Genomic DNA, 11,919 nt, shown 5'->3' on the forward strand with positions numbered 1-11,919 from the left:
TTTACTAAATTGTTCTTCATTTAAAATACTGCTAAGGATTTTTGAAAGAGGGCAATTTTTTGGCTTCCTGGGGTGCATATGAAGTCGGTGTGGTTAGCAAATTTTCATCAAGGGTGAAGTTTGGTAAGGTAGGACAAAGGCAAGAAGTGTAGAGATAGATGTACTTAGAAAAACAAGAGTTTTAGCAACATTCTAGGATATTTTCATTTTGAAGTACTGCTTTAACACTTAACATTTTGTAAATTAGGATATGATTTTTGTTCTACTTTCATTTCTTAGCTCGAAGAAACTAATAGGACACTGACTAGTGATGTTGCCAATCTTGCAAATGAGAAAGAAGAATTAAATAATAAATGGAAAGATGCCCAAGAGCGTATGTACTAATAAGAACAACGTTTATTTTCAATATGCCTAATGCTTGTCAGTTGCTGAATTATCAGTATAATTTTTACATTTTTCTGTTTCAGAACTTTCACGGTTGAAGGATGAAGAGATAAGTGCTGCAGCTATTAAAGCACAGTTTGAGAAGCAACTGTTAACAGAGAGAACACTCAAAACTCAAGTGTGTATAATATGCTCTAAATATGATTTTGAAATTTTTCTTAGTTTACCTTTTTTACATTTTACTTCTAACATTACAGATTGGCTGTAGCAGTCATTGCTTGTATCAGTATTTGTGAACAGTCAGGATTATGTGATTTTTACCAGGTTGGGAGAAGCTAGATTTGATTAACATTGTTGAGTTCAGTGTTTATTAAAGTTTTTCTTAATTTTTCCATATGGAATCACAATCCATCCTAATTTTTTATTGTAATCTGATAAATTTTTCTGCTTTTAAGAAACGGTAGAGAATGACCATTTGCTGACAGCCTAAAAAATGGTCACTCTGAAAAGACACCATGATTATTAACTATTCTTTTCTCAGCTCTCATGATTGTATATACAGCATGAATACTTGTGGGGTCCAAGATGCTCTGCTCTGTGGTTGGACACATGTTGTATTTTAGTGTGATACCAGTGCAAAACTCTCTTCTAGGATAAAAGAAGATCTGCCTCGTAAAAGTCTCTCTTGGAACTAAAAACCCAAAGTGGTAGAAGGTGACATTAGAGTGAACCTATAAACATTTAAAATTACAGTTCTCAGAAAATATGAGAGTGAAAAAATAATAGAGTATTGGTTGGAAAAGGATGACGAGTCATGAAGAGGGTGTATTTTTAAATATAGAAAGTGTTTCTTTGTGGCCCTGTGTGTAGGGAAGGTTTTGTAACTTGCTGTTGGTGAATGACCAAGAAATCATCAACATCATTTATTTTATTTATTTACATACTTATCTTTATGTTTTTAAGGCTGTGAATAAGTTGGCCGAGATCATGAATCGGAAAGAACCTGTCAAGCGTGGTAGTGACACAGATGTGCGGAGAAAAGAAAAGGAGAATAGAAAGCTACATATGGAGCTTAAATCTGAACGTGAAAAACTGACTCAGCAGATGATCAAGTATCAGAAAGAACTGAATGAAATGCAGGCTGTAAGAATACTTTTTGAAGACGTCTTTTTAAGAAGTAGAATTATTTTCATGTCTATATATTTTATAGCTTATGGAGCATTTCTATTAATAATTACAGTAGTCACCCCTTATGCAAGGGAGATATGTTCCAGGACCCCCAGTGGGTACCTGAAACCACAGATAGTACTGAACTCTATACGTATTATATTTTTTCCTATACTATAAGGGGGTGGGTAGCATATACAGTGTGAATAAGCTGGACAAAGGGATGATTAACATCCCAGGCAAGCAGAGCCAAGCAATGTGAGATTTCATCACACTACTCAGAAATGGCATGTAATTTAAAATTTATGAATTGTTTATTTCCGGAATTTTCCATTTAATATTTTCAGACTGCAGTCGACCTTGGATAACTGAAACCACAGAAAGTGAAACCTTGGACTAGGAGAGACTACTGTATTATTGAACTAGGAAGCAAAATTGTAAGATGTATAACATCCAGTTAATTTAACATAATTTAATTTCTTGTAGCAAATAGCTGAAGAGAGTCAGATTCGAATTGAACTACAGATGACACTGGACAGTAAAGACAGTGACATTGAGCAGTTGCGGTCCCAGCTCCAGGCCTTGCATATTGGTCTGGATAGTTCCAGTATAGGCAGTGGACCAGGGGATGCTGAAGCAGATGATGGGTTTCCAGGTACAGATTTGTTTCCAGTCCTTATGTTTACTTTTGTCTTAAATTAAATCAATTGATTGTTTTAAGACATTGACTGACTTTGCTCTTGAGGAAAAATATTTGTCATTTCTTTAAGGGAAAACCTACTCCTTAGAGTGGAGGTTCCAATGACAATTTAAATTATTTTATTTATTTATTTTTCACAAAATTTTTTATTAAAAAATACAATTGTAAATTTCACATATTTAGTTATTTAAATTAACTCTTTATATATTGTACATAGCTCTCTTTTAAAGCTTTCATTTTATTTTTTCTTAACTTCTTTCTGCATTCTTACTTCCTTTTATGTTGGGTGTTCAGTTCATATCACTCAGTCACACACTATGGAATCCATGTCATTCACCTACCAACGTTCCTCTACTTCTCTCAATATTGCCACTAAGCCTTCCAGTTCTCATATGCTTCTTGACTCTGATTCTGACTCAGAAGAAGAATCTGTGCCTTACTTACCTATTTCATCGGAACCTAATGGTACAGGTGATATCCTGAAAGTCTTTCGCCTCTGGGTTTTTTTTTCCACTACCCATAATTTTAGTCCTTTTGAAAAATTGTTGTAACATTAACTAATATTCACTAACTCTAACAAGTTGCTCAGTTAACAAGTCTCAGTTAAAAAGAAACTGCTGCATGAACAAAGAATTTGTTTTTTTAAGTATTTTCACATGGCATTGCTATTACAATTGATAGATTTATTTTTTCAGCTTACAAGAAATGGAGCAGTACTTTATATCATTTAAGAACATACGGTTTCACTGTCTGTTTCTTCCATTTTTAACCAAGAAGAAATTCTTTCTGAAGTTTCATATCAAGAATGACAGTACAGAAAAAGCACGTGTAGACTGTTTTAGAGGATGTGTTTAGGTTTTCCTTGCATCATCATTGTGCTGGGCCTTAAAAAAAGCATAAGACAATTTGACCTGATCCTTGTGCTGAAAAGATTTATAGTTTAAGTGAAGAAACCAGATGGAAAACCCATAAACTGTTATGTTTAACACAAAGTTAGTGTGAGTACAAAAAACGTTTAAAGTAAATGCCACAGGAAACTTGTGTATAAGCAGTTGAATGTAAAGTAAAATTTAATCTATTAGTTGAATTCAAAGTAAACTAGCTATATTTATTTACATTGTCGTCACATTTCCCAGGTATATATCAGTATAAATCATAGGTGATTATACTGAAGTTGTTTCAGATCTCAGCAATAAAATGATTTCAGTCTTAACGATATTGTTAGAGGTCATCTGATTAGTCCCTTGAATTGGCATAGGACCATGTCCAGACAGTTGAGAATATGGCTGTTTATAATGACAGCATTTCTGTTCATGGAGTCTGGAAGGTTATTGATGTGATAGAGAGAGTATAAGCCTCGGAATCAGAGACGTGTCCCCATGTGACCTTCTGTGGGGTTGTTGTGAGGGTTAAAGAAGATTTATATAAAGTGTCTAGCACAGTTCAGACACATATTAGATGTTAAGTGATAGGCACTTTTATTATTAGCATAACCTCCAAAAATGCTTATTTCACTTATTTATTTCACTAAAATAATAAACTGATCAAATACCATTAGAACAAATTCTAAGGGTTCAAAGAGTTTCCTTGGTTGAACTAGAACCTTATTGATTTTAATATTTTGGAATTTAGGAATCTTTTGGTTTATTGCTGCTTATGAGCCATATTTGATCTGTAATTTACACAATTTTATTTCATTTTATTATAGCCATTCTAAAAGTCCATTTTCTCTGAACACGTAATTACTCACTTAAAATGTTTTCTCTTCAAAGAAGATGTGCACTATACCTGTAATTAGGCCTTCTTCCAAAGGAAAAATAGAGGATTCTAATACAGGTGTACTGGTGAGAATAGAGAGCTGCTTTTCTTTTTTGCAACTTTTCTGCGGAACTTTGCAAATGCATGAATTTAATTAACAGGGCATTTGACGTTATAAACTACAGGATATGTATTTCCAGTGTGATATAACCTGGATTTTGTTTTGCATTATATAACTTGCTTATACTGATCCTGCATTATTATTATATTTTAGATGATGTATAATGATAAATTCTGAACGGCATATTTGATTTGTGACTTTCATATTAAAAGTTTATTAAATTCCTCATTTTCTTAAGAGACTTGTATTTATTCTCATATCTTGTGCTTATTTATAGAATCAAGACTAGAAGGATGGCTTTCATTGCCTGTGCGAAACAACACTAAGAAGTTTGGATGGGTTAAAAAGGTATTTGAAAATGGTTCTTTTGTTTTGCTTTTAGTTTAGCTACAGCCATTTCACTTTTGTAGTTGTAAGATATATATAACTAGAACTTTTAGACACATAAAACTTGTTTGCACTTTCTGATTTGGAATAATATAATTTTATGTATCTTATGTACGTAAGATACTTTATGTAGTGATGAAAAAAAACCTTTTCATCACTACCATGTTGTTAATAATAAAATAGTTTTTGGTGTCAGGAAAATAGAAGCCTGTTGACCTTGGTGCTTTTGTTGTTTCAGTGGGAAAACAACTCTGGATATGACAGAAAGTCCCATTTGTTTCTTTTCCTCTGGTACTATGATTATCGATATTATGTTCATTTTTGATAAGTGTCTTATTAGCCTTAGGCTGCTATAAAAAAATGCCACAGACTGAGTAGCTTGTCAACAACAGAAATTAATTTCTCATGGTTCTGAAGGCTGGAAGTTCAGATCAAGGTGCCAGCCAGCATGGCTGGGTTCTGGTGAAGGTCCTCTTCCAGGCTACAGACTTTTTGCTCTGTCCTCATGGTGGAAGGTGTAGGAATTTCTCTGGAACCCCTTTTATAACAGCACTAATCCCATTCATGAGGGCTCTGGTGTCATGACCTAATCAACTTCCAAAGACCCCTCTTCCTAATACCATCCCATTAGGTGTTAGGATTTAACATATGAATTTGGGGGAATATAAACATCCAAACCATAGCAATAAGGTTACTTATGCTATTGGATCTTGAAGCGAAATCAGTCCAAAAAATATTTGAATTTATTCCCCCCCCGCCCCCCCAATTTGCTTGTTTAAAGTGTATACAAACAAATTTATTGTTATTTTGAGGAAGACTTTTTTAAGGATACATTAAGATAACTTCTTAGGTATTTAATTTATATTTTCTATGATTTTTATTGCTAATTTAGAATTTATTTTCAAAGAAAAATAAATAAGATATATTAACTTTAATCATTAATTCCTTTCCTCTTTCTTTTTAACAGTATGTGATTGTAAGTAGTAAGAAGATCCTTTTCTATGACAGTGAACAGGATAAAGAACAATCTAATCCTTACATGGTTTTAGATATAGAGTAAGTATTTTTATTAGAATATTTAGGAACTTTATCTTTTAAAGTTTAAGAGTAACGTGACCTTTTCGTCAAGTTAGTGTAATTTATTAGTCATATAGTACAATGTATATAGTCATATAGTATAGCTGCTAGCATACTGTTACATTTTCTTATTTTGCTTCATACAGATGAAAGTCTGGGATATAGAGTTGGCTAGAACATCTTTATTTCATGGGTCTTTAATATGTTGTTTTCTGAAACTAATTAGAAAATTTCTGACTTACTGGAAATTTCTCAAAATGCAAGGAGTGATTGAATTTATAGAGCAGGATATTCTCTGACCTTCTAACAAGGGTCAAAGTAGTCAGTTTTAATTTCTGACATAAGTATAGGATAACTAAAATAATTTGATCCTTTGGTAATACTTAACTCCTTTATTAAAAATCTTTTATAGTAAGTTATTTCATGTCCGACCAGTTACACAGACAGATGTATATAGAGCAGATGCTAAAGAAATTCCAAGGATATTCCAGGTAAACCGTTTTATTTTGTGGTTTGTTTGTTTTGTTTTTTCACCTTTATACATTCTCAGCATGACATGATATAACAAATTTCTTTATTCTTGGGGCTTTTTCAGATTATCTTTCAATTTTAGTCCCATTTAAAGGTGGTTTGTTCCTTTGTGACTTTCATGCTTATGCTATTTAGATACATCTTAATTCTTCTCTCCATTTTACTTGTTAAACTCTGTAGTGTGTTTATATCACATTTCCAGCCTTTGCTATATCCTTTTGTTCAAGGTTGGTTATGATATTTTTTGAGCATGAATGTTCTCCTGTTTTTAGTTTTATGCTCAGCTCTCTAGAAAGTTAAAAAAGTTGCTTGTGAAGTTAAATTTTGCCCCCAGGAGCCCTTGTACTTCCAGTTTAAGGTGAATACAAATTCTCCCCTTTATTACTTCCATTTTAAAATTAGTCAAACCAACAATTACCAAGTTCCTTCTGTGTAAAAGCCGTTGTGCTTGGTGTACTGTGGGAAAGTTGGCTGCTTACTTTCTGAATGCTTAGAATGTTTATTTGGAGTATATTATACATCCTTTCCTCTTTTCCTTTCTTCCTCAACTCTCCAAATACAAATCTTTTCAATTAAAGCTATATTTGCAGTTATCACCAAGTTGTCTATTTTGAGAATCACAGAGCCTCAATTCATATAATTGCCACATCTCTTCAGGTGTTTTGAACATTCCCTCCCAGAAAAACTTTCTAACACTAATCAAGTGCAGATTTACCTTTTGCTAGCCTATTCTGATAAAATTGCTGAAACATAGGAAGATGACATGGAGAAAATAAGGAGGCATCATTTGAACAGGATTGATTCTTTTGAAATGTGAACCAAAGTGACTGGCTACTGACTTTTCTCATCTGAGCTCTTGATTTGAACCTACTAACATTAGAACATCAAATGCATTTTCTTCTCATTGAATAGTTTAGGCTAATTTTATTTACAAATGATAAAATCATTATTACATAAAAAATAACCTATGTTTGAAGATCATTCATTGTTCTTTTTGGTGTTTATAGATCCTGTATGCCAATGAAGGGGAAAGTAAGAAGGAACAAGAATTTCCAGTGGAGCCGGTGGGAGAAAAATCAAATTATATTTGCCACAAGGGACATGAATTTATTCCTACTCTGTATCATTTCCCAACCAATTGTGAGGCATGTATGAAGCCATTGTGGCATATGTTTAAACCTCCTCCTGCTTTAGAGTGCCGTCGCTGTCACATTAAGTGTCATAAAGATCACATGGATAAAAAGGAGGAAATTATAGCACCTTGCAAAGGTAAATAGTAAATTACTTGCTCCATCAATATTATTTATGTTCAGATCATTTTAAACATATTAATCTTTTTCAAATATTTCTTTATAGTGTATTATGATATTTCATCGGCAAAGAATCTATTGTTATTAGCAAATTCTACAGAAGAGCAGCAGAAGTGGGTTAGTCGGTTAGTGAAAAAGATACCTAAAAAGCCTCCAGCTCCAGACCCTTTTGCACGGTCATCTCCTAGAACTTCAATGAAAATACAACAAAACCAGTCTATTAGGCGGCCAAGTCGACAGCTTGCCCCAAACAAACCAAGGTAATAAATTAAAATGTGGTAAAACTTAAAGTGTTTAAAAAAATATTTTGCTGTTTATACTCAAATTACAAACTTTCCTAATTGCAATTTTTCTTTGGTATTTTCATGATCTATGGAATACCAAATGTTTGAAACTATTTCATTGTGCATGTATCATTCATTTATTCAGCTGGATGTAATAAATTTACTTACTAAATCACACACGTATATTAAATTCAACCAAAAATAATATGAAGGGCTCATTTTTGTCATGTATATGTATTGGGTTGGCCAAAAAGTTCATTCGGGTTTTCCCATAAGAACGAACTTTTTGGCCAACCCAATACATAATCACAATATTTTAGGATTTTATAAGCACATTGACTTAATTTATTGATTTAGTAGACAGGATACACACACAGACCTTTAAGTGTCAGGCACACACATTGTTTTTATTATTGCAAACCTCTTAAACCTCTTATGTTAGAGACTTGTTGGGGCAGGACTGAAATCTTAATTCAAATCTATAAGTTTAAAATAATAACTTGTCTCAGATTTAAAGAGTAATACAGATCAGCTTTAAAAATGCAAATATTAACTAATGAATATAGTGGGCATTTTTTATAATTGAGGTGAGTTGGGAATGTGGAGTAAGGATAGAGATTATTGTTGCACAAAAACATTTGGATGGAGCCATTTTCATATAGCTGCATTATAGGAATTTTTGATTCAGAATAACCATTTCTTGACTTACTAGCTAATGCAGTATTTATAAATAAATACTGCTATCCATTGAAATGAACATTTGGTTAGCTAAAGGATAAAGTATATACTTAGATCATGTATCTGATTTCAAGTGTCCTTTTTCTTCCCTAACACAGGACCTTCAGTATATGAATAATGATGTGTATTGGCTGTATTATGAGAAATATTTTCATTCTAGCCACAACATCATGTATGAAACTGTTCTTGAAACTAATATCTCAAGGAAATAATTTAGAATGACAAAGGTAGAATTAGTGTTTCAGCAGTGAAAATGTTGAATTTTTGTGTGAGCTATGATAAAACTAAATATTGTAGAATTAGCGATTACATGATAGTAATTGACCTGAAGAAACTCAAAGAATTCAGAGACACTGAAGGTCATTCCATGTACCCTGTACAAAACACCTAAAAATTAAATTTCTGTTATTAATATTGTAGAACCATTAATGCATAAATGCCAGGCTATTTTAATACCTGACAATATATAGTGCTTTATAGCTTCCAATGTGCTTCCATATGTTGGGTTGGCCAAAAAGTTCGTTTGGGTTTTTCCGTAAGATGTTATGGGAGAACTCGAACGAACTTTTTGGCCAACCCAATATATTCTCTTTTAACTTTCTATATATTCTTTCATTTGATCTTTAAAATAATCATGGAGTAGAATAGGTATTACTCTTTTTCTTTTTGAGACTCCAGAAAGGAAGATAATTTGTTAGATTCAAGCCTATAAGAGCTATAGTTTTTTTAGTATATTTTATTCTTTTGTGCTGTTTGACAAGTTAATGATTTCACTACATGTGTTAAGACAGTTTACGAAGCAGTTTTCAGACCAAGTGAGGCATGTTTTCAATTACGTAAGTTTTCATGCTCGCTGACTTATAATTTTCTTGTCCCCCAGTTCAGCATTATGATTTATTTGAAAGCACATTTACTTTTGATTTTTGTTACTTTTTTTTTAGTTCTGGCCCTGCCCTTCGAATCATTCTTCACTGATTTTTTTTAATACATTTTGCATAGCAACAGTAAGTAATAGGGATTTCTTTCTCTCACAACTATGCATGTAGATAAAACTAATACCAAAACTGACTGTAAAATGTACAGGGATTTTTTTTGGAATTTTAAAATCTAATACGCTCTTGAAATTTTTAAATGTAAAGATGGGCAAATTTAAAATACAGTTTTGCATTTTATTATGCCTCTGCAACATTATTTCCATTGCTTTTAACATCTGTGCCTCCATTGCTTCATTAACTCACAAAATTGTATCTGTGTCTGTCCTTAGGTGAATAACCCTACCTTTTGCATTCCATTTTGGGTGTCACATTTTACGAGTAGCATACACAAATTGGAAGGTATACAGAAGAGAATTACTGAGAGAGTAGTGGGTCATTTGAAGGTGTTACATACACATGTAGCAAGTGAAGGAACTAAGGATACTTTAGTCTTCTGAGGAAGTGTTTTGAAAGGATGGGAGATCATAAATAACAATAAAGATTTAAAGGATTTTTCCTTGGAAGAACTAAGCAGAGAGGCATATTTTTCAGTCAGCTGGGAAGAACTATCAAGCAGTCAGATTTGCAAAATTGAAAGAATCGGCTTGCTGTAGAATAGTGAGTGCCCTGTCGCCACAGGTGTGCGCCTGATTTAGATGACTGCTTGGCAGAACTGTGAGGGAGCAGCGCTCCTTGATCTGTCCTGTGTATGCAGTCTGATGTCGTGTAGCATGGCTCTTGGAGAGTCAAGCATTGGACTGGATGGTCTACAATACCCTACTAATTTATAACTTATTCCTATGGAAGAATGGGTAGAGCTTTAAATGATTATCCAAGAAAACCTAGGAACAGAATTTCTGGTGTGTATCACCAGTAATTTAATATCTAGCTCTTCATTTGTGTTTATTTAATATTAGTCTTAGCACTAGTCAGTCTAGCTTTTGTTGAACTAACTCACATGCTGTCTTTCTTAAAACAAATGTTTGGCTTCATTAGACATCATCAAATATATATATTTCTATACACACTAAAACATAGTATCCATAAATACTCATCTAATCTTTTTTTTTTATTCCTTTGTTAACAACTGCATCATTATATTTTTTTCCTTTGGCTTCTGTGACATTCTTTGTTCTGATTCTCCTTTTACCTCTCTTTGCAGCACTTCCCTTTTTCTGTAGTGAAGTGCTTTAAAGTAATAAGTGTTAGCTACTATTATTATGTAAAATAACATAATTTTATTATATAAAATAATTTTCAAGGGCATATTATAATATGCTAGGCACTCTTCTCAGAGCTTTAACTGTACTAATTCATCCTCATAACCACCCTGTGATTTAGCTATTTATCTCTATATTTTACAGATGAGGAAACTAAGGCAGAGAAACATTGTGTGCCCAAGGTCACACAGCTAATAAGTAGCAGAGCCATGAGTTTAGATCCAGATAGTCTAGTTCCAGATCCTGCATTCTCAACTGTAATACTTCAATGCCTCACAGTGATTCAAGTAGACTTGAATTAATTGACATTTTATAAAGCAATGTATAGAAATGCTATTCTAGAAGAATGTTTCCTCGGTAATTTTGAATTAAAAATACTATGCTGGAAAAGTAAGAAATTTGTGAATAAAATGCCGACTTTTGATGAAGACAGTTTGGAGAGATCCTAATTTGTTCCAGTGCAAGACACAAAATACTGGTCCCTGCTGGGGGCATTTATCTTTAATTATCTTTTTCTTTAAAGATTTTTTTAAAATTATTTAAGCCACGTAGAAAAGTATAAAGCAAAAATGCAACCAATACTAGTTTATTCAGTTTTAAGAAATAAAGCATTGCCAATACAGTTAAAACTTAAGGGTGGGGGGAGCTATTATTTTATCATTATCTCATCTCTATTTTTTTCAGTTCTAAATATTAGAATATTAATAGACTAATTGGGAAAAAAAATAGTAAAGTTATATACAACTTGAAGTGTCAAAAATAAACCCATAAATGAAGTAGAAGAAAATAGGGGAATATGTATCTGATCTTGGATTAGAGAAGAACTTCCTAATAATAAAAGCAAAGAAAGAGAAAAAGATTGACTAACCAAAAATTAAAGCCTTGTAGGTTTAAAAACACCACATATTTTACAATACATCTGCGAAAGATGGGTTAGGATCTTTGTGCATGGAGTACTTATATAAGTCATTTAGAAAAAGGGAATTGACTCTTCCCAATATAAAAATTAGTGAGGAACATATAGGCATTACCATGAATATGAAAAAGTGATCAACCTGATTACTAAGCAAAGAAATTAAAATTAAAACTATATTGTAAAAATATTCTCACCTGCCAAAGTGGTAAGGATTAAGAAACTTAGTATTGGTGGGATGTAAAGAAACAAGCCCAATCATGTGCTGCTAAGTAGAACTCAAAACTAAATGCTAGGGCTTCCCTGGTGGCGCAGTGGTTGAGAGTCTGCCTGCCGATGCAGGGGACACGGGTTC

At 32.9% G+C, this 11,919-nt stretch overlaps 1 protein-coding gene and 1 pseudogene across 1 annotated transcript in view; one reads left to right on the forward strand and one right to left on the reverse strand.

Annotated features, from left to right (window-relative positions):
* Positions 1-11,919, forward strand: part of ROCK2 (Rho associated coiled-coil containing protein kinase 2) — a 138,615-nt gene that overhangs the window by 117,345 nt on the left and 9,351 nt on the right. The window contains exons 24-32 of the mRNA XM_033437439.2: positions 280-373; positions 468-562; positions 1,348-1,527; positions 2,038-2,206; positions 4,408-4,478; positions 5,485-5,573; positions 6,007-6,085; positions 7,133-7,394; positions 7,482-7,695. Coding sequence (XP_033293330.1) covers positions 280-373; positions 468-562; positions 1,348-1,527; positions 2,038-2,206; positions 4,408-4,478; positions 5,485-5,573; positions 6,007-6,085; positions 7,133-7,394; positions 7,482-7,695 — 1,253 coding nt within the window. The remainder of the gene's footprint in view (positions 1-279; positions 374-467; positions 563-1,347; positions 1,528-2,037; positions 2,207-4,407; positions 4,479-5,484; positions 5,574-6,006; positions 6,086-7,132; positions 7,395-7,481; positions 7,696-11,919) is intronic.
* Positions 1-11,919, reverse strand: part of LOC105748241 (60S ribosomal protein L17-like) — a 191,992-nt pseudogene that overhangs the window by 29,594 nt on the left and 150,479 nt on the right.

This window comes from Orcinus orca, chromosome 13 (assembly GCF_937001465.1).
Source record: "Orcinus orca chromosome 13, mOrcOrc1.1, whole genome shotgun sequence".
Lineage (NCBI taxonomy): Eukaryota > Metazoa > Chordata > Mammalia > Artiodactyla > Delphinidae > Orcinus > Orcinus orca.